General features: G+C 40.1%; 1 protein-coding gene across 2 annotated transcripts in view; it reads right to left on the reverse strand.

The window, feature by feature from the left end:
• The window catches only part of THSD4 (thrombospondin type 1 domain containing 4), a 687220-nt gene that overhangs the window by 290240 nt on the left and 377283 nt on the right, over nt 1–19697 (reverse strand). The window contains exon 1 of one of the 2 annotated variants that reach the window (XM_075897744.2): nt 5306–6391. The exons of the other annotated variant lie outside the window; for it this stretch is intronic. Within the exon in view, the coding sequence (XP_075753859.2) occupies nt 5306–5377 (72 nt within the window). The 5' untranslated portion in view covers nt 5378–6391. Of the gene's footprint in view, nt 1–5305; nt 6392–19697 lie in introns of those variants that run through there. 2 annotated transcript variants of the gene reach the window in all.

Here is a 19697-nt window from a genome sequence, read left to right on the forward strand (position 1 = left end):
TCAGCCAAAGACTACTGCTACACGAGCAACAAAAAACCTGAAGATACTTTTAAAAGAAGGCTGTTAAGTGATTTGGCTCCCACGACCCAATTCAGGAAAGAATTAAAAATGTATATGTATTTTTAGAAACAAAACCCCAGCTAAAAGTTGGCCCCAAGAAACTCAGCTCTATCACAGGATGGGAAACAGTGTAATTAGATCAGGATCTGACTTGAAACTTTGGCCTAAATTTGAACCAAAGAGGTTTTTTAGGTGTGAATAAATTAGTCTAATTGAAAAGATTAGTATATTCTATTTATTTTTATGCATGCTTGCACTTCCTGCTCCTGGCTAGAAAAGGGATCAGACATGCTGAAGTACTGAGTACTAAGGAAAAGTTGTTCTCACAAGTTTTTTATTTCAAAGTTTGCATGGTTCAGATAAGTGAACTGACACTTTGAAGGGCCACCCATGATGGTTTGCCAGAGCAAGCCAACCTTTCTGCTACATATGTTGGCCACCCACAAAGCAAGGACCTGTATCTCCAACAGTTGCAACTTGCAACCTTTCCAGGGAAATATTAAGTCATGACTAGGGTTTGAATCCCAGGATGTGGGCAAGGAACTGATTCAGGTGGGATCAACTGCATTCCTGCATATCTCCTCCTGCTTTTGCAATCCATGATGCCTTGTGAAACACTGTCTCCTAGCAACAAGCCTAACTCCAACTTAGCCAATTAAAGTATCTGAAACACATTGTTCACACATTGCATCTTCTACAGTTTCAGAGGGCAGGGATACAAAGAACCATAGATTCTGTTTCCCATTTTTGAATGTTCACTTTGCTGTCTTGCTCCCTCCCCCATACATAAACTCGGGAAATGATTTGACAATCAATAAACTAATAAAACGCGTTGTATTTCTGACAGACAGCTAATGAAACTAGCCTTAAGAATGTGGTTAGATTTTCTGTGCTGCATGCTGATTACTGTAGGAAGTACAAAGCAAATGACATCCCATCTGTCTGAATAGAAGTTCTGCTTCTTTAACAAATCAAATTATTACAGTAACTGCAGAAAAAATAATGTTACCTGGACACAATATCATCCCATTGCTGAAAAGGATTCAGAAAAGAAGTTTACAACCTAGTTCCCATCCATTTAAATGCACCAAAAGATTAGCTAGAAATATACTTTGATGAGTAGTTCTTATATCAATGAAAACAACAGATGAAGGCAATGTTTATTTTAGCTTTGAGGCTAATTTGTTTGTCATGTCTATACTGTACATCTATTTGTGTGCCAGGCAATTTTAAAAATGCTAATTGCAAACAGTACTAACAACAAAGACATTTTACTAATTGCCCTCGGTTTTGTATCATATGGGTTTGGATAGGACTTCTCTAAGGAGCCAGGCTGAGTGAATTTCTTCATAAAGATTTATGCATTTCCCATAGGTTTTATTTTGTGAAGTCAGTGGGAACAAGCAACATGGAACATGTCTACCCAGCAAAGGCAAACCTGAAGTTGGCCCATGCCAGCTGACACAGGCTCTCAGACTGTTTCATTGCTGTGGACACCTGCGCTCAAGCTGGAGCTTGAGGTCTGGGATCCTCCCAACCCACAGTATCCTATAGCCTGGGCTCCTGCCTGAGCCCGGAAATTTACACTGCCAAGAAATAGCCCCAGAGCCTAAGTCAGCTGGCACAGGCCAGCTGCAGGTGTCTAGCTGCTGTGTAGACATTCTCTTAGGGCTCCATCCTGTTATAGAATCCATTCTGGCAGACCCCTATGCCCAGTCAAGCTCCACGAACTGCACAGGTGCTCTACACAAGTGCAGGGATCTTTAATATTGTGGCACAAGGGTGTAGGGATTACATTACAACATATTAAAGACAACCAGGTTGAAGACCACAGAGTTTTTTAATGGGGGAGACATTTTCTCAAACTTCTAATAAATCTGAAAAATAAGACTAGGTATAGGTCATGGTTAAAATGCCAAGAACAACCTATGTCTGTCATCCTCTGAAATATTAAATATGCTTTATGAAACCTGCTCTTATATTTCTCTACTTGTATTTAACTCCCTTGGGGTCTGATCCTCAGCTGGTGCAAGTCAACATAGCTCCACTGACACCTACAGAAATCAATAGGACTATTCAAGGAGAAAGGTATATCTCAGTATAACAGAAGTGCCACAATTCGGCCCTCCTATGTTAAAAGCCATTGCCACAATGGGAGAGGGAGCATTATTTGAGTATTCAGCTGAAAAGATTTAACCCTTACACAAGTTGGAAAGACTCCCTTGAAATGTTCACCTTGCAAACTGCAAAGGGGATATTTAAAATTCTGTGTATTCTGAAATAGAATGATGATTTTCATCAAATATGATGCAATTGTGTGCTAACATCTGAACCAAGGAATGAGGTAACATACAGCATGCTACCTGAGCTCTCAAAGTCCCCCAGAACTATTGGACGAGAGACTTCCAGATGCACATGGAGAATTCCCAGGACAACCTACCTTGCTGCACCCTGATACTCTGGCTCTGGACAAGAGCTCCAATGACATAGTGGAACTCAGTGAATGGTCACAGTGGGAGCTATGACACAGGGCTTGGAAAAAGAGCATTCTGAAAAAAAAATCTCCCTGAACTATTATTTTAAAAGTAAGAACTGGGCACTGCACTTTCTGAAGTGTTAAATTTAGATTTAAATCTGCTTCTCTTCTTTGTGGTTTTCTTATTATCTTCTCTCCAATGCCAAATAAACTTTGCTTCTTTCTTGGTCACAGCTAGTTGTATAGTCTGTTGGTGGGGACAACTACTCCTGGACAGCCAAGAAAGGAGGAGTCCATACCCTGGCCTCCAGAGACACTAAGTCACTGGGATTCTGAGCATCCCAAAGAGAGTTGCAATTTCCTCACAAGCAGTTCCAGAAAGGGTTTTGGGACTAGACTAGTGTGAGCATTTAGCATGTTGCAAGGTTACATTCACATGAAGGCAACCCCCCCCCCCTCCACCCATCCACCCTCCCTCCAAAAAACAAACAAAAAAACCCACCTAGAAGTCAGGAAAAGTGTTGCAACGCAGTTGAAGTGACATGGCATTGAGTCATTTGCTATCCCAATGACTAAAAGGAATTTTTTAAGAGTCAGGAAGGAGGAAATTTTAGCAGCTGGATTTTTTATGAAATAAAAATAACCAAAGAGCATGTATTAGAATGCAGGAAACACAGACACAAAACTATAAGGCAATACAAACATTCATAGAAGACATGCAACACTTTAAATCAGCACACTGTTATAAGGGCCACTTTTTAAAATGGCAGTTTCCTTATTTTCCCTCTTTTATTTTACTGTCTTTCCACTAAAGGAAAAATCCTAATTGAATAAATTTCCTAGAGAGATAATATTTATGTAGCCAAGATTCTGCAGCTGTAGCAGAAAAATGCACGTGATTATCCATTGGTCTCTGGCAACTCAGAGACAAAGGAACTACTCCATCACTATTAGACATGGTGTATTTTAGTTATTACAGTATATGGCTTTCATAAATAGGCATATAATCAGATTAAAAAAGCAGACTTCTCATTACTGCTTTAAAGCATATGATAAATGATATAGTTCCAAACCCCTTTTCATATGTAGTCTGCAGTATTAGCTGAAAAACTCAAGTTAATAGTATAGCAACATTAAGTATATGGTATAAGGATTACAGTTCTAAAACATTCCACATTGCACTTCTACTGCAACAGTTCATTTCCAGGTAAGAACACAGAGTTGCTTTTATTTTATTCACTAACAAGGGTAATTGGCAGGCAACACTGCGCTGCTGCTATAGATTTACTGTTTATATGGATCTCTGAAGACCACATGTGCACGCAGTGCGACAGAAATATTTTCCATATGAGCCGCCACACATTTCAAAGTCACTGGGCCTGACTAAGGTGAGTCCATTTATCATTTTCTTTATTCAGTAACAATCAATGGGAAAGTTAAAACCTCAGTGACAACTAGAGGGCAATGATTAGCTTCCAGTCACTCTGAACATCAACCCTTTTACATTCCCTGAGCCAGTGATGAAAACTTGTCCTCACTTTTTAAATTAGATCGAATACTGCATTTCCCAGCACAAGATTTCATTAAAATAAACCTAGTTTCTGGAATCACATGTTACCGTTCCTTTTTAAAAATACTCTGAAAACAAAACCCACCACTACCAACCCAGCTGCTTTTGACTTAGATGTGTTTTCAGTTCACCTCCACTTTCTTTTAGCAGGGAAAGTAATTGCTCTGGGCTTTATAAGGCTATTATAACCTTCTGACAAGAATTACAAAAGTCACAGATTTAAAGCAGAATCACCATCCTTCAGAAGATTAAGTTTTCATTTAGCTCTTATGTATGCTGTTGGCATAAAGGAGAAAAAAGGCTTATTAAAGGATAGCATATTCATTCGTTCTTTAAAATTGCACAAACATGCATCACATTTTAGTTAGGGTGTGGGAAAAGAAGAGTATCAAATGTATCGAGGAATGAGTATGTTTTTGCCAGTGACTTCATTAATAAGGATATTTCATATAATTATGATTATATAACTATATCATTATGATTGCCGAATTCTTTCCGAAATGGAAAATGACTATTTTAAATTTCTGCTTCAGTATGCAATAAGGGCTTGATGCAGAACTAGGCTGATCTGAGTAAAAACCTGGAAAAGTGCATGTAGCCCGTGAAGCAGCAATGTAAAATGTGTAGGAATGACTGTTTCATTAAATCACTCAGAATTCACATATTAATAGGAATACCACAAAATCCCTCTAAAATTACCACACATATTCTAAAATAGGGATAGTTTTTCTAACAATTCACACACACATGCAGAGGCTAGGTATAAATATATTCCATACAAGGAAACTTTACTGTTTTACACAAGAAAAACAAGTAGCAAACTTTTTTCAATCATGCATCTTTCCTGCAGAAAACTTCAACGTAGCATTGTATATCGTCAGCACTACACACTGTTACAGACACTGTTATGTATTTCTATGTATTAGCAGAGAAAAAAAGCCACACACACAAAACAAGATGTGTTCTCTGTGCAACATTTAAAATCAAGCTGGTTTTCAGTAGGGAGTTTCATTGGATCAACTACAGAATTCTGCAAACAACCATTTTCAGACAGCAGCCGACAATGCAATTCTAATATGGAATGCTTCACATTAATCTTACACAACATACAGTCATTTACAAGCCCTGTTGATAGATAGAAGAGGAAATTAAATTCTGACAAGATGATAATTTTTGACAAGACTTTACACTAGGCTTACCTCTCCCTCAGGTCTTGCTAACACTGCTGTTTGAAAGTGCAGCAATGTTAATATCAGGTAGCTGACAAACATTATTACCCAAAGTTAGAACTACCCTAGAGGAGAAATCCCTCTGCCAAGTACTAACAGCTAGCAGATGCACTTGTGTCTGAGTATCACAGCCCTGTAGGTCTGCTAGGCACCAGGCTCTCCCCTTCTGACTCACTGTACTACCAGGAGCTTTGCTCAGCCACTGCACTGAAGACAACTGGTAAGCTGATCTCTTCATGTAATGACTTCTCCCTGCTGGGGGAGGGGGCTTGAGGCAGCAGTGAGCTGGGGGCTGCAGCAGTTTGTACAAAGCAAAGAAGGGGAGGGACCGAAGTGGTCAATGCCAAGTTATGCATCTGCTCTGATTCATAGAACAAGCTAAAAGGTAACCTTTAATACACAAGGAAGCCTGTCAGTGCCTTATTAACTTAGGTAGGCATGACTGAAGAACAGAGGCTAAAGCAGCTTGCAAAGATGTCTGTGGGTGCTTAGACTGAAAGAGTTAATTAGAAGTGTGCCTTTACTAAAGAAGTTTCTAGCAAATTAATCAACTGATGCCCTAATCAAGAACTTACCTATTACCTCTCAGGTTATAAGCAGCCTTACATCAGCACAGCATTAAAGCACTAATGGACCCATCCTGCAGGGAAACACAATCAGCACTACTTCTAGGAGTAGAGGGTGCTCATTAGCTCTAGGAAGTTGCTTCCTTGCTTGCAGAAATGCACTTGATAGTAAGATTAACTGGGGTCCTTCATAGTAAATCTTGAACACCACCAATACACTGTCTCTCTCTCATGTTCACATGCAGACCAAAGACATTTTGATTTGAAGTGATACAAACCCCATCAAACGATAAACTGCTTTGACCAAGTGATCAGAATGTCAGCGTTTCAAAAATAAGGAAAGATGGAGACATTTTTTGCTTGGTTTGTTGTTAGTTGGTGATCAAGACATATTTTCAAGCAAATACTAAAACAATATACACATATGGAACACAACTTTAGTATCCAATCTGGCAATAGATGATTATATGTCTCTCTCAGAAACTAGCAAAGATGCACAGTAAGAGCCATAGAGAATCAAGTGGTTCCTTTTGCTCAGCATGCCTGTCCTCTGGAGGATGCTCCTTTTCACTGTCATAAAGAAATGAATACACAATATTTATGAAACATAAAAACACTACTCTAAAGTCATCTTGACTAAATGCATCACACTCAACTGAACATTTCTGTAATATTTAAGGTTTTTTGAGATCTCTATATCAGCCCTAAAATTCTTCTCCTTCCCTTTCTCATTTTCTTTCTTCTAATGAATACTAAAATCTTGAAAGCTGAGATTTGGTGTTTTCCATAAAGCCCTGGCTCCTGAAGTCAAGTGATTACAGGACAATCTGAATTTTCATTTAAAAATGTTGCTACCCTTTATGGTACATATAAAAGCTCTAAAACATGTCCATGTTGTAAGGTCTCAAATATAGAAGGCAAAGACAAAACAACCCCAAATTTATTATTTTTAAAGATCACATGATTTTTGTGCTAATGATGTGATTTCTGAGTGTTTGACTCATGACTTGAATTTTTGGGCTTTGCAATACTGTAACTTTGCATTTAATCCTGCATCTGTTTTGTGCTTTGGTTTACTTCATCCACTGTCTTTGCTCCATTTTTATCATCAATTTATGTACAATTTTGTTTAATACTTAACTCCACAACAATCCTTTCCTGGAGAAAGGTTTGCATATGTGGCTTCCTTGCTTTAATTTTCAGACGTTGCCCAAGGAATGACCAAGTACATTTATGTAAAATGAAGCTTGAAGATTTGTAAATTCATAAATACAATCAGACTTCTAAAAGATATCAGAATACAGGTATTCTTCTAACTGATTCTGACGAACTCTAGTGAGCAAAACTGCCACAGAGAATTTTGATCAACTAAAGGCAATAGAATTTTCATAAGAACATAAGGGCTGTGTCTACACTAGCATCCCTTCCGGAAAAGGGATGCTAATGTAGCACGTTGGAATAGGCAAATCCGCGCGGGATTTAAATATCCCCCGCGGCATTTGCATTAACATGGCTGCCGCTTTTTTCCGGCTTGGGGAAAAGCCGGAGAAAAGCGCCAGTCTAGACGTTATTCTCCAGAAAATAAAGCCTTTTCCGGAGGATTTCTTATTTCTACTTTCAAGGACTTTCAAGTAGGAATAAGAAATCCTCCGGAAAAGGCTTTATTTTCCGGAGAATAACGTCTAGACTGGCGCTTTTCTCCGGCTTTTCCCCAAGCCGGAAAAAAGCGGCAGCCATGTAATGCAAATGCCACGGGGGATATTTAAATCCCCCGCAGATTTGCCTATTCTAACGTGCTACATTAGCATCCCTTTTCCGGAAGGGATGCCAGTGTAGACACAGCCAAGGGCTGTACAGGGTCATCCTCAACCCCAGTATCCTTCTTTTGACTGTGGCCATTGCCAAGTGCTTCAGAGGGAATGAAAAGAACAAGCAATCATCTAGTGATCCATCTCAGTCATCCACTCCCAGCTTCTGGCTGTCAGAAGCGAGGGACACTCAGGCCACGTCTACACTACAGGTTTTGCCAGAAGAGGCAATGCAAATGAAGCGCTGATTAGCATTTTCTCACACTTCATTTGCACAATCTCTTCCAATCCGTTTTTGCTCAAGGGGTTTTTGCGCAAAACCAAGCAGTGTGGACGTTTCCGTTTTGCGCAAAAACGTCCACACTGCTTGTTTTTGTGCAAAAAACCCTTACACCAAAATGGATTGAAAGAGATTATGCAAATGAAGCACGAGAAAATGCTAATCAGTACTTCATTTGCATTGCCTCTTCCGGCAAAACTCATAGTGTAGACGTAGCCTCAGACTATGGGATTGCATCCATGACCATTCTAGCTAAAAGTCATTAATGGATTGATCTTCCATGAGCCTATCTAGTTCCTTTTTTATCCCAGTTATAATTTTGGCCTTCACATCATCCCCCAGCAAAAATTCCACAGTGCATTCGTAAAAAAAAGTATTTTCTTTTGTTTGTTTCAAACCTGCTATCTGTTTATTTCATTGGGTGACCCCTTGTTACTGTGTTATGTGAAGGAGTAAATAACATTTCCTGATTCATTTTCTCCACATCAGTCAAGATTTTATAGATCTCTATTATGTTTCTCTTAGTCAACATTTTTCCAAACTGAAAAGTCCCAGTCTATTTAAATTCACCTCATACAAAAGCTGTTCTATACCCCTAAGTCATTCTTGTTGCCCTTCTTTGTACTTTTCCAATTCTAATATATATATTTTTTGAGTTAGGTGACCAGATCTACACACAATATTCAAGATGTGGGCATACCAAGAATTTTTATAGAACCATTATGATATTTGTCTTATTATCCCTTTCTTAATGGCGCCTAACATTCTGTTTGTTTTTATGACTGACACTGCACACAATGATTCCAAGATCTCTTTCTTGAGTGATAACAGCTAATTTAAACCCCATCATTTTGTAATTATAGTTGGGATTATGTTTTTCCATGTGCATTGTTTTGCTTTTATCAATTTTGCCATCTCACCGTGTATACCTTTTTAAAAATGCTTTACGCATATGTTGAACAGGATTGGTCCCAGTACAGATCACTGGGGGACACACCTCTATTTAACTTTTTTCATTCTGAAAACCGACCATTTATTCCTTCCCTTTGTTTACTACCTTTTAACCAAATATCAATTCATGAAAGTACCGTTTTCTCTTAACCCATGAATCCGTACTTTGCTTAAGCCTTTGGTTAAGGACCTTGTCAAAGACTTCCTGACAGTCTAAGTACATTGTATCCACTAGATCTCTCTTGTCCACATTTGTTGGTCCAAAGAATTCTAATAGATTGGTGAGGCATGATTCCCCTTTTACAAAAACTATGATGACTCTTCCACACACAAAAAAATCACGTTTATCTGTCTGATAATTTTGTTCTTTTCTATAGTTTCAACCAATTTGCACAGTACTGAAGTTAGGCTTACCAGCCTGTAATTGCTAGGATCTCCTCTGAAGCAGTGTTTGTTTTTTAAATTGGGATCACACTATCCTCCAGTGATCTGATACAAAAGGCAATTTAAAAATTTAAACAATAGCAAGCCAAGTCATCAGTTATGTAATTTCTTATTTGGCCAAAAGTTATTTACATATTGTTAGCTCACTAACCTAGTTCCTGAGCCATTATTAACAACAGAGAATTAATTGGCTAATGTGTAACTGATGACAGAATCTGTTTATAGAAGGATTTCTGGACAGTATAAGGCAAATACTATTAGTAGAGCTGGCCAGAGGATGACAGTTCTGGTTTTGGACAGCTTTTGAGGTTTTTAATTTTTTTTATTTCATTGTACAATGGATATAAAACTTTAATAATGATTTTGAGAAACAAGTTGAAATATCCATTTTCAGATCAAAAAGGTCAGTTTTTCCATTTAGACTTATCTCCCTTCCTCTTGTCAGAAATTTCCAAATACCCTAAAACCCCTGAAACCTTACCATCTATAACACATTCTGTCTCTGTAAAACATTTCGGCATTCATGACGCAGCATCTCTCGACAAAAATGTATTTTATGGAAAATGCTACAGCCAGTTCTAAAAACCAAAGTTCCTCAGTGGAGCAATTCGCAGCATATCCTGTCATCCTAGTAATAGACCTTTTATCTCCTGTGTTGCAGAGAATATAGCCCAGCAGATGATTTTAACAACTGGAACAAAATTTGAAGGATGAAGATGAAAATGAGTAGTATGAGATCTCATTTTGGTAAGAGAACAAATCTAAAACCACATTTTAAAAAAATTGTCAATTATCTACTCAGTAGTGAAAGTTCACTTAAAAATAGGCAATTTTTCAAGCTCTAGTGATTATGCAGTGAAAAATGTTACAAATTCACATTCTCAAACATCTACTACATATATTTCCTTTAAAGAAATATAAAAGAAATAGTGAAAAATGTCCGCAATTTCACACAGCCATATCTGTGGGTAAATCAGGTACTTGGGCAAGATCTGTAGGCACCCTGGAATGCTGGGTAATTACATTCTAACCTTGAAATAAATAAATAAATAATTATATATATAAAACCAAATTTAAACCATGTTTGTTATTTTATTTAATAGTATCTGTAGAGTTTTTTTAACAAATATCTTTACCCCTTACAGTAAATAGGAAAGTCTGTTGATTTCTGTGGGGTTTGGATAACTTGCAATGCTTTTCTCAAATAAATCGGGGTCAAACATTGTTCTTCCACAAACCACCAGACAGACTAAATGGTATCCAACTGGACTGGCAAGCAGGTGATCTGTGTTTGGTACCTAATCCTGTAGGCTAAGTAGAGCTGGAAGTAACAGGGAGGCAATATACTCAGCTCCAGGAGATAAAGGATTTAATTGAGTCTCTCATATGATAGCATTAACCAATTTCAGAGAAATCTGCATCCAGCCTCCTTAGCTGGATGCAGGCCTGTTAGAATCTTGGAGGGGAAACACGTATTTAGGAAGCCTAGAGTATTCCTACAATAAAGGATTTTAATCCTAAGCTAAAAGCCTCTACTGAGTAAAATAATGTAAAAACTTTGTCTAATCAAACAAAGTGGGAAATTAAATTCTTCAGCAGTTCACGTCCCTCCCCTGGAAATTCACGTGCAGAGTTACTTTTCTAGCAATCAAGGAGAGGAGAAGATGATAAGCTTGCAGAAATGCCCCTCCATGAGTAGTCTGGGCACAAGTCTCTGCAGATTCTAAATGTGAGGTGAAAGGTGGGTGAAGCTCTCTACAGAACTATGAGTAATCTAGATTGGAGGTAGTACAGCTCAGCCTTCTATTACCCCCCTCAGGGTCCCCTGAATAGCTGGTACTGAGCTGAAAAAGAGGACCAGCCAATAGCAGAGTTGCTGCAGCAAGAGGTGGCAGCCTAGCTCATTGCTGAAAACTCCACCACACAATTCTTTGGGAAGTATAATGATGCTTATGGTAAAAACTATCCAATTAGCCCGTCATAAGACGGGATTTTTAGGTCTCTCTTCCACGTTGGTCTTCTCTCCTGAGCCTCCTCTCTCTCGCTCCGTCTCTCTCTTTCTCTTTTCCCCCTCCTTCCTCTCACACCCTCTCTGCTCTCCTCTGTCTCCGTTGGGGAAGCACGCTCGTCCAGGCCCTGCCCTCTGGGCGTGTACATTACCGCCCCGCCCCCTTCACCTCCCACTGTGGCACTCAGTTAACTTCTGCACTGCTCAGCCGGACCCCCGCGCGGGAGCAAACAGTGCAAATGGCCTCTCTCTCTCTCTCTTCTCCTCCTCCTACTGCTTCGCCCTCTCTTTCTGTCAGCTCCCCTCTGCCTTCTGCCCCCCCCCCACCTCTCACTCTATGTTTCTCTTCTCCTCCTCTTGCTGCATCTCTCTCACATGCTCATCCAGGTCCCACCTCCTGGCTGTTCCCTCTAGGTGGCGCTGTTGCCTCCTGCCTTGGCGCTTGACTGACTTCTGTGCTGCTCAGCCAGGCCGCCGCGTGGGAGCAAGTGGCGCAAGCGGCTGTTTGGGCCCCACGTTCCCCATGTAGCACCCTGCTTGTGCCACTTACTCCTGCACGGCAGCCCGGCTGAGCGGTACAGGAGTCAGTCGAGCACCACGGCGGAAGGCAACAGCGCCACCCAGAGGGAACAGCCAGCGGTTCAGCATTACAGAGTGTCAGACATTGGGCTCCTATATATATGATAATTCAGCATTATCTACATTTCTTAATCTTCTTAACAAGGCGTTTTTTAATCAGATGGGGAAAGGAGTAGTTTAAGTCACCATTTTATGGTCTACAAGCTAAATAAGGACGGGCTTATGAAATGCAGCACCAAACTTACATCTCAGTAAAGAGCTGTCTTCACAAGTATGTGTATGTGTTAATTGCCCTTGGCAATATGTTTGAACTACAAATGTAATGTCAAATGAAACTGAGAATATCTTTGCTATGAAATTCTGTCAGCGAGCCAACTTGTCCTTCAGTGTTTTCATAAGGACCTAAACATACCACAGGGAAAAATGCTACTGAGCAAATTTTCACATAATTATATCTAACAGAATTTTACACAAGAGAGCTCTTCATCTGAACCTCACAACTGCAGAGGATCAGTTATTGGAAATTAAGACTTTCTATGGGACAAACATTGGTATTTAAACGTTACAAAGTGACAGTTGTTTCATGAGTTGCAAACCAATGCCTCAATTCTGCAAGCAGCTGTATGTGGATTTACCTTGGCTCCTGCATGGAGTCCACTGAAGTCAAGAGGGTTCTGGGTGGTCAGAGAATGTCTGTCTGCACAGAACAACTTTCATTATTATGATCTCTCTCTGGGATCCCTCAAATGGAGTAAGATTTTCCTTTGGACGCCTATAACTGATGAGTACGTAGATAATTATTATGATAAACACATACTGTCTGCAAACAAGTATATTTTCTTTTTCTAGGTGTGGCAGGCAAAATGGTGGTGACCACAAAAATTAATAACTTCTTTTGCTGTTGTCATCACAAAGTGCTGCATTATTTTTCAGTGTCTAACAATATACTTATCAGAGACAGGGCTTGTTTGCTTGCTTGCTTTTGAATGGGCGAAGTGAATTGTATTCCATATCCATCTTGTATAAACCAAAGTTTGTAGATTGAATTTCCTCCAGTCCATATGCTGATATTTTGTGTATAATGTATTATCCATTTAAGCAAGGATTCTCACCAACAGAAACTACATTTACCTTCTCTCCCCTCTACTTCAAAAAGAAAGAAAAAAGATTGAGATACACACAGATATAATGGTGACTGGCAGAAAACGTAAGCAACAGACTTCCTTAAGAATGTCTGCTAAGGAAGAGGCAAGCAAGTCTTTAAATTCTTGATAAAGATCAGCAGAGACGCCATTACACTAGAACATCTTGTTTGCTTCATGGCCCTGAGTATTCACTACTTCTTCAAGGTTAGTTTTGCTGTTACGGACCATTCTAGGAAAAAATAATCTTATTACAGTAAAATGCTTTTTAAACATCAGTAATTTTGAAATGATTTTTGTAAGGTTATAAAATTATAAATAAAATTTTGCAATGGTAGCCTTTGTAGACAAGGCTCAGAGGAGTAGCCATGTTAGTCTGTATCTGCAAAAATAACAAGGAGTCCTGTGGCACCTTAAAGACTAACAGATTTGTTTGGGCATAAGCTTTTGTGGACAAAGACCCACTTGTCAGATGTATTAAGTGTAAGTTACAGAGACAGACATAAATATACTAGGGCATGAAAAGAAAGGAGTTACCTTATCAAGTGGAGGACCACTGCTAAGTAGGCCAATTCAGTCAGAGTGGACGTGGCCCAGTCCCAAAGAGTCAATGAGGAGGTGTGAATACCAAGAGTGGGAAAATTGCTTTTGTACTGAGCCAGCCATTCCTAGTCCCTATTCAAACCCAGATAAATAGTGTCAAGTTTGCAAATGAATTGCAGCTCTGTAAGAGATTTAAAAGCGGCCACCCTTCAAAAAAAAAATTCAAAAACAGACTTCAAAGAGAAATTGCATAGTTGCAATTCATTCGCAAATGTGACACCATTAATCTGGGTTTGAATAAGGACTAGGAATGGCTGGCTCACTACAAGAGCAATTTTCCCTCCGTTGGTATTCATATCGCCTCATCAACTCTTGGGACTAGGTTGTTTCAGAGTTAGATCCAGATTATTACTGGAATAATTTCATTCCTGGAGGCTCCCAAGGCACACCATTAAGTGTGTACAGGGCCAGCCAGGTGGAGGCACCGGCAATGTATATTCCTTTAGGAGTAAAGGACTACAGCAAGGGGATGGACAAGGAATCTCCAACTATTCATCATCATCACTGGGGTACTCAGGATCTCCTTTTATGTTAAAAACATCAGGCACCCAGACACACAGCTTTGTGTGCTGTGGGGTGGAGGGAGGGAATGTGAATCTACACAGGGTAGAGGGTGTGCCTGTGTATGTAGCTGTCCTAGAATGGCACCATACTGTTCATTATATCTGCCATGGTCATCAAGACTCACTCTTGGTTCTTCACTTCCAGCTCCCTGCACGTTCTCCTGTCCTCACACTCTGCTCACATCTCCAGCAGCAGCATATTCGTCCACTCACTTAAGTGCTCCCTGTCCAACATCTAACTGCAGATTGCATTCACTCCTTGAACATGTCACCTCTGCTCTGTTTTCATCTGTGGAGTTCTGCTAGCCAGACAGCTAATGGAGCTGGACAAGCATGCAGCATGGTCACTGTTGAACCCACTGAAGCAAAAAGCAAAGGGTAGAATTTATGAGAGATAAATTGAGCATACAACCTAATCTGCAGACATAAAAGGAAGCTCTCTCTAAGGACAATAGGGAACTGTTATGTACAAGGACACACTTATGCCTTTAAGCGGCCACTATGCAGCAGGTACACCAAAGAGATCTTAGAGAAGCAGCTGGACTTGATTTGGTGGCAGGAATAGTAATGGGCAGGCCAGGAATTGAGCCTCCAGGAAAGTGGGGATCCTGACATGGCAGCAAGGTATAGCAGGGACTCGTGTGGGGCCCATGTGTTTGGCACACACACACCCATTTGCTGGGAGAGCGCAACTTTCCCTTCCCACAGGACCAGGAGAGTACAGAAGGAAAGGTACGGGCATGGCAGCAGGGCAGAGGCTCAAGCCATGCTTCATTGGGAATGATCAAATGGAGGTTTACTACACAAGCATCAGCCAATAGCTTCTCCTGCTTCATCCAAATTGCCTTGAGAGATATCAGTCTTCTCCGAATCACGCAGCACGATAGGGAGCAGATGCTGACTGAATGTGGCGAGAAACCTGGACCATATGCTGCAATGCTTTGCTCTGCAATGACACCAGACCATTTATTGCTGGGTTGGCCTGGAAAGGTGTCTGACCACGGAGGATGGAATAAGGCAGACCTCCTCAGGAACCCTGTGAGAAGGATGAAAGAGTTCCTGTATGAGAGCTTTTGGAGATGTGAAAGGAGGATTCCCGCTCCTTCTCCAGACACATTAACAAGGTGTTCTGGGGAGCACCCACTGTGTAGATCACACCCAACTGCCTTCACCCATGATAAAAAAATATGAATTCACCAGAAATGCCCTCTCTGCCATCACTGCCTTGCTGCAAGACGTCTTAGGAGGAGGGAATTGTCTCCAAAGGTATAAAAAGGTCCTGGCTGTCAGTGATATCTGTTGTTCCACTCATCTGCTAACCATTCTCCTCCTCATCATCAACCACACTGTCCTCCACACTGCTGTCTATGGCTGCCAGAGGAATGTCTTGGAAGGAATCCACAGACTCGCTTGGGAAGCTGGTTGGGTTCCTCCCTAAGAATCACACGCATCTGCTCCAAGAGGTGGAATGTTTGCGGAGATGATCCAGGATATCTGTTTGTCTGCTTTGTCTTTTGGTACAACAGCCTCAGCTCCTTTATTTTCATGAGATTGCCAGGAGTTCCTGGCATATCCTTTTATCCCCATGCCCTTTGCAATCCTTTTGCTGGTTCGTAGTTCTGTGAGAACAGATTCCTCGCCCCACACAGCAATAGGGTCCAGGATCTCCTGCACACACCATATTGGTGCTCATCTGTGATCCTGGGAATTCATGGTCAGGTGTTGCTGAGATGCGCTGCCTGCTCTGAGATCTGCTCTCCATGTTGGCAGCGTAGGAAATGAAATTCAAATTTTTCCAGGACGTTTCCTGTTCATCTGGGACCAGTAGAGTTCAAAGTCCTGGCCAGAGCGGTCACCACAGGGCACTGTGGGAAATTTACCATAGGCCAAGAAAGTCAACATTAACAGCACTGCGTCTCCACTACCGTAAAGTTGAGCATGGAAGGTCGAATTTAGCATTACTCTTTGTCAAAAGCTGAAATACTAAAATCAATTTTAACAGCCCTTAAAGTCGATGAACGGGCTTGGTAGTATGGACTTATTGTTCAGAAATACAACCTAATGCGGCTAAGTTCGACCGAAACTCCTAGTATAGACCAGACCTAAAGGCTGCCCACCTGAGGCTTGTTGTTTGGGGGAAAGAGCAATGCCCATATCCCCCCAAACTCCTCCCATAATTTTAAGACCATAAGAGACCACTACCGTTATGCAATCTGACCATGACCTACACATGTGGTATAATTGAACAACACAAAATTTCACCCAGAAATTCCTTCATCAAACCCATAATGTAATTTGAGCTATATCTTGGTTTAAATACTTCAAGTGATAAAGAATCTACCACATCCCTAGGTAAACTAGCAATGGTTAATTACCTTTACTGCCCCCAAATTTGTGATTTATTTTAAGTATATTTAGCTACAACTTCTAGCCATTGGACCTTGTTTTACATTTGTCTGCTATAGAGTCCTCCCCATTAATATACTAACAGACCAATCAAATCATCTCTTACCCTTGATAAACTAAATAGATTGAACTTCTTTAATCCTTTGCTCTTGCATTAATAATAATCACACTTTGCTCCATCTTACTATTGGGTTACACATGTACTGCAACATAGTCAAACGCCTGCAAGATGATGCCTACTATAAAAACCTCACCTCTTTCATGCCTGTAAATATAGGTTACTTTGAATAAATTCTGGTACAATGATACAAACCTGCAGAGTCACAGACACAGCACAAATAGGTTCACCCCAAAGAAGCCTTTGTAAGCTGTGAGCAAACCCATTACAAAATGTCTTATCACAGGCCAGCAAGCACAGAGCCTGTAACCTGCCCAAAAGGCATGAGAACCGCTGAAAATTTACATGCAACCTAATATGTAGAACTTAAAAAACATTATTTATGTAAAATGCTTCTGTAAAGATAACTTCATGATGCATTTTTAAAAAACATTTTCATACACAAGATTTTTTTTTCAAATGGCAGAGACAGTTTCCATATAACTATATTTTTAAAAATACAGTGTTCTTCAGCTGTAGTCTTAACTCAGGGCAGAAATTAATCAGATCAAATAAACTATTTCTCTCATTTTTAAGGACCTCATTATAGGTATTAACAAGCATTTATTTCATTTTCTTTCAAGGTTGCCCCCACTGTGATATTATTTAAATAGATACATTTCTGAAGGGTGGACTGATTCTAGAAGTTCTTCCATGCATGTAGATATGGAACTAGCCACTTTAAAAGCAATTTGGATATTATTCTCTCCTTTTTCTTGAGGGATCTTTCTTCCCTTCCAGGAGAAATATGAAATAAAAACAAAATATTTATTATTAACAACATCTTATGATGCTTTCTAGTTGATTGCTCAACTACGTGGTAAAACTGCCTCCATGAAATATTTCTGCTTCTGCTAGTACTCCAGCTTATAGTGAACAAATATTCTGGGTCTTCTTATTTCTTTTGCATCTTCATCCAGCATTGGTCAAGAGTAACCAAGAATCTACAATTTGGCCCAAGAATTTGTCTGAAGTTTTTCCATGTCTTGTTCCAATCATACTGAGCTTTGCAGGGGAAACTCTGAATGGGGACATAGCATCATGTGCTTTTTAGTTAAGCAGATATTAAAATATCTTCTTGGATTAGTCCCAGAGTGCTCAGCAACTTACAGGATCATAGCTGCAGATGAATTTAAAATCCTTTGTTGAGCTTTCTCATTTATATAAGGATTTCAGGAATTAATATTTTTCTCTCTCCTTCCCAAATTATCTACATTCTTCTGCTTTTCTGCATGTTGTATTTCTTGCAAAATACGGTACTGAGATGATGATGTTTGCTTGTAGTACTTTTGTATTCCTATATATTGTGTAATACAACAATCCTTCTTCAATAATCAATTATGGATTAATATGTCCACACGGGCTTCATGAATCCTTTTACTTAATGGCTGCTTTATGGCAGGGGTTTTCAAATTCTGAGTTAAGGGTTATAAGGGTAAGCTGCTACAGCTCCCATTGGCCAGGAATGGCAATCTGTGCAGAGGTGCAAGTAAAGAAAGTGTCTCATGGGCAGCTAGTGGCTTACCCTTACAAGCCATGACTTATGGTTTGCCTTGTTTATATCCCTTCTATTTCTAAATTCTCATGTAATTACAATGTTTTTTGTCAACACAAATGTGACACTTACTAAGCTTTTTCTGTTCTATATATTGAGACACAGAGCTATACAATTACTCTGAAAAATGTATTCACCCTTTTAATAGTTTTAAAATTGTCATCCTCAACTTTCACCAAATGTCCCCTTGTATTCCAAGAAACATTAAACAGTATCCAATTCACTGTTACCGGTTGGGGATCGACTCGCTAAGCAGCAGTTCAGCAGAAAAGGACCTGGGGATTACAGTGGATGAGATGCTGGATGTGAGTCAACAGTGTGCCCTTGTAGCCAAGAAGGCTAATGGCATATATGGGTACATTAGAAGGAGCCTTGCCAGAAGATCTAGAGAAGTGACTATTCCCTTTATTCAGCACTGGTCACAACTAGAGTATTGCATCCAATTCTGGGCAGCCCATTACAGAAAGGATGTGGACACACTGGAGAAAGTCCAGGGATTAGGGGGCTGGAGCACATGATGTGTGAGGAGAGGCGGAGGGATTTGGGCTTGTTTAGTTTCCAGAAAAGACAAGTGAGGGGGGATTTGATGGCAGCATTTAACTACCTGAAGGGAGATTCCACAGAGGATGGAAAGAGATCCCAAGAGATTTTTAAGTCCCAGCTTGACAATGCTCTGGCTGCAATGATTTAGTTAGGGTTGGTACTGCTTTGGTTTGGGGAGTGGATTCAGTGACTTCCTGAGGTCTCTTGCAACCATATGATTCTATGATTCTTTTCCCTGCCCAACACTACATTTTGACTAAAACCAAGTAGCAACCTTGCTTTGTACTGGAAATGCTATTAAAAACCCATTATATGGGATCAAAGATGTTTAGATGTTAAATTTTCACTGCTCTCAGAATAATACATCAAGCTCTTTCACAACATACCTTGGATTCCTTTAAAATATTGTTTTTAGGGTTCCCGTTCATAAAATCACAATCACAAATTTGTGCCCTCCTCCCACTTCCTCTCAGAAGTAATAAAGCCTTACATTTGATCAATTTCTTGTTTAAAATTTACAATGCTACACCATCAACCATGTAGATTATGGCTATGAGGAAGTAAATGTCTTTCAGACATATCTGTGTAAAACATCGTGCTTCACATTTAGCTTCATTCACAGATTCTCGCTCTCAAACACACACCTCAAGAAAGCAAGAGAAAAAGCACAGTACAGGCAGTCCCCGAGTTACGCGGATCCGACTTATGTCGGATCCGCATGTCGGATCCGCAGTTACAAACGGGGTTTTTCTGGCCC

Source organism: Pelodiscus sinensis, chromosome 14 (assembly GCF_052426305.1).
Source record: "Pelodiscus sinensis isolate ZL-2025 chromosome 14, ASM5242630v1, whole genome shotgun sequence".
Taxonomy (NCBI): Eukaryota; Metazoa; Chordata; order Testudines; family Trionychidae; genus Pelodiscus; species Pelodiscus sinensis.